This window comes from Chiloscyllium plagiosum, unplaced genomic scaffold, assembly GCF_004010195.1.
Source record: "Chiloscyllium plagiosum isolate BGI_BamShark_2017 unplaced genomic scaffold, ASM401019v2 scaf_62090, whole genome shotgun sequence".
Taxonomy (NCBI): domain Eukaryota; kingdom Metazoa; phylum Chordata; class Chondrichthyes; order Orectolobiformes; family Hemiscylliidae; genus Chiloscyllium; species Chiloscyllium plagiosum.
In genome coordinates, this window is record NW_025138733.1 from 1 (window position 1) to 1,217 (window position 1,217).

General features: G+C 40.4%; 1 protein-coding gene across 1 annotated transcript; it reads right to left on the bottom strand.

The window, feature by feature from the left end:
• Positions 1–5: 5 nt before the first annotated feature.
• LOC122544964 (interferon-induced very large GTPase 1-like) lies at positions 6–1,214 on the bottom strand (the record flags this gene model as incomplete). Its single annotated transcript, XM_043684210.1, has 1 exon — positions 6–1,214. A coding segment is annotated over one exon (1,209 nt), but the record flags the coding sequence as incomplete, so codon positions are not given.
• Positions 1,215–1,217: the final 3 nt, after the last annotated feature.

The following is a 1,217-nucleotide window of genomic DNA, read 5'->3' on the forward strand; positions in this document are numbered from 1 at the left end:
TGGTAGGTATCCTTAAAACTTTGGCAGTAAGCTGCTTTCTCCTTTTGTAACTGCTCCACAGGATTGTGTTTCTTCAGGAAGTTTTCCTGCACTTCTTCATATTTTTTGATGGCAAATCCACAGATATGAAGTTTAAAATCCACACTGAATTGTTGAGTAAAAGTGAATCTCTGATCCTGGTGTGTCTGGATTTTCCCATCAATGACTCTCAGGAGTTCTCTGCAATGATTAGAATCATAATCCTGTTCCTGGTTCACTGTCTGATTCACAAACTGTTTACACTCCCTCACCCACTGAGCACACAGCTCCTGGGCACTTGGTATGTCATTCTTACCAATAAAAAAAGACTTCAGTTTATCAACACATTTCCAACCACATTGCTGAATATGGCTGCCATTTACTTGGAGTTTTACATCACTCAGTTGACACAGGGTTTTCTTGCTAAGTTGCTCATTGAGGAGTTTGGTATTCGCAGGCATGTTCTGCTGTAGACTTTGTTCCATGTCCTTCATTATATTGGCTTTTGGTGGTGGTGAATAGTTAAACATTGAAATTGTCTCTTGCCACATTTTCTCAAACGCTCTCTCCAGTTGTGTTTCATCCATTTCCCTGTTTTCCTGTCTGCACTGCTGTAGGAGGTTATTGACCTGTTCTTCAATCTGACTCTGATATTGTTCCTTAATCTCATTCACCTTCTGCAAAGCTCTCTTCCTTTGCACTGCTTCATTACACTTTCTGTCCATGTACATCCCACGTTCAATGATCAGAGAATTGATGCTTCCGACAAAATCCTCCCTGTATTTTTCGACAAGGTTTGAGTTATTGTCAGTGGAATAATATTCCTCTAATTTTCGGAGAGCTTTTCCTTTCTGATCATTGAGCAATGCAATCTGTTCACTTTTCAAACTTTGAGCTTCCCTTTCTGGATCCTGTTTTGTATTAAAGATTCTGTTCTGTGCCTTTTGCAGGAAGGAATGTATCTCTTTCCTCAGTTCCCACTCCAGATCGGTGTATGTGACAGAGAGTTCTTTATAAGCTTCGGCTACCAGACTGTTCCGGAAACTGAAGATGAAATTCTCATATTTCACTGCATTCCACAGGGATTTAGTCCACTCAATAAACTCAGAGATGGTCGACAGTCTCCCTTTATTTCTCTTCTCTTTCAGATTCTGAAAAAGCCTTTTCTTCAGCTCAAACACCTTGTGGCTGTAGCTGCT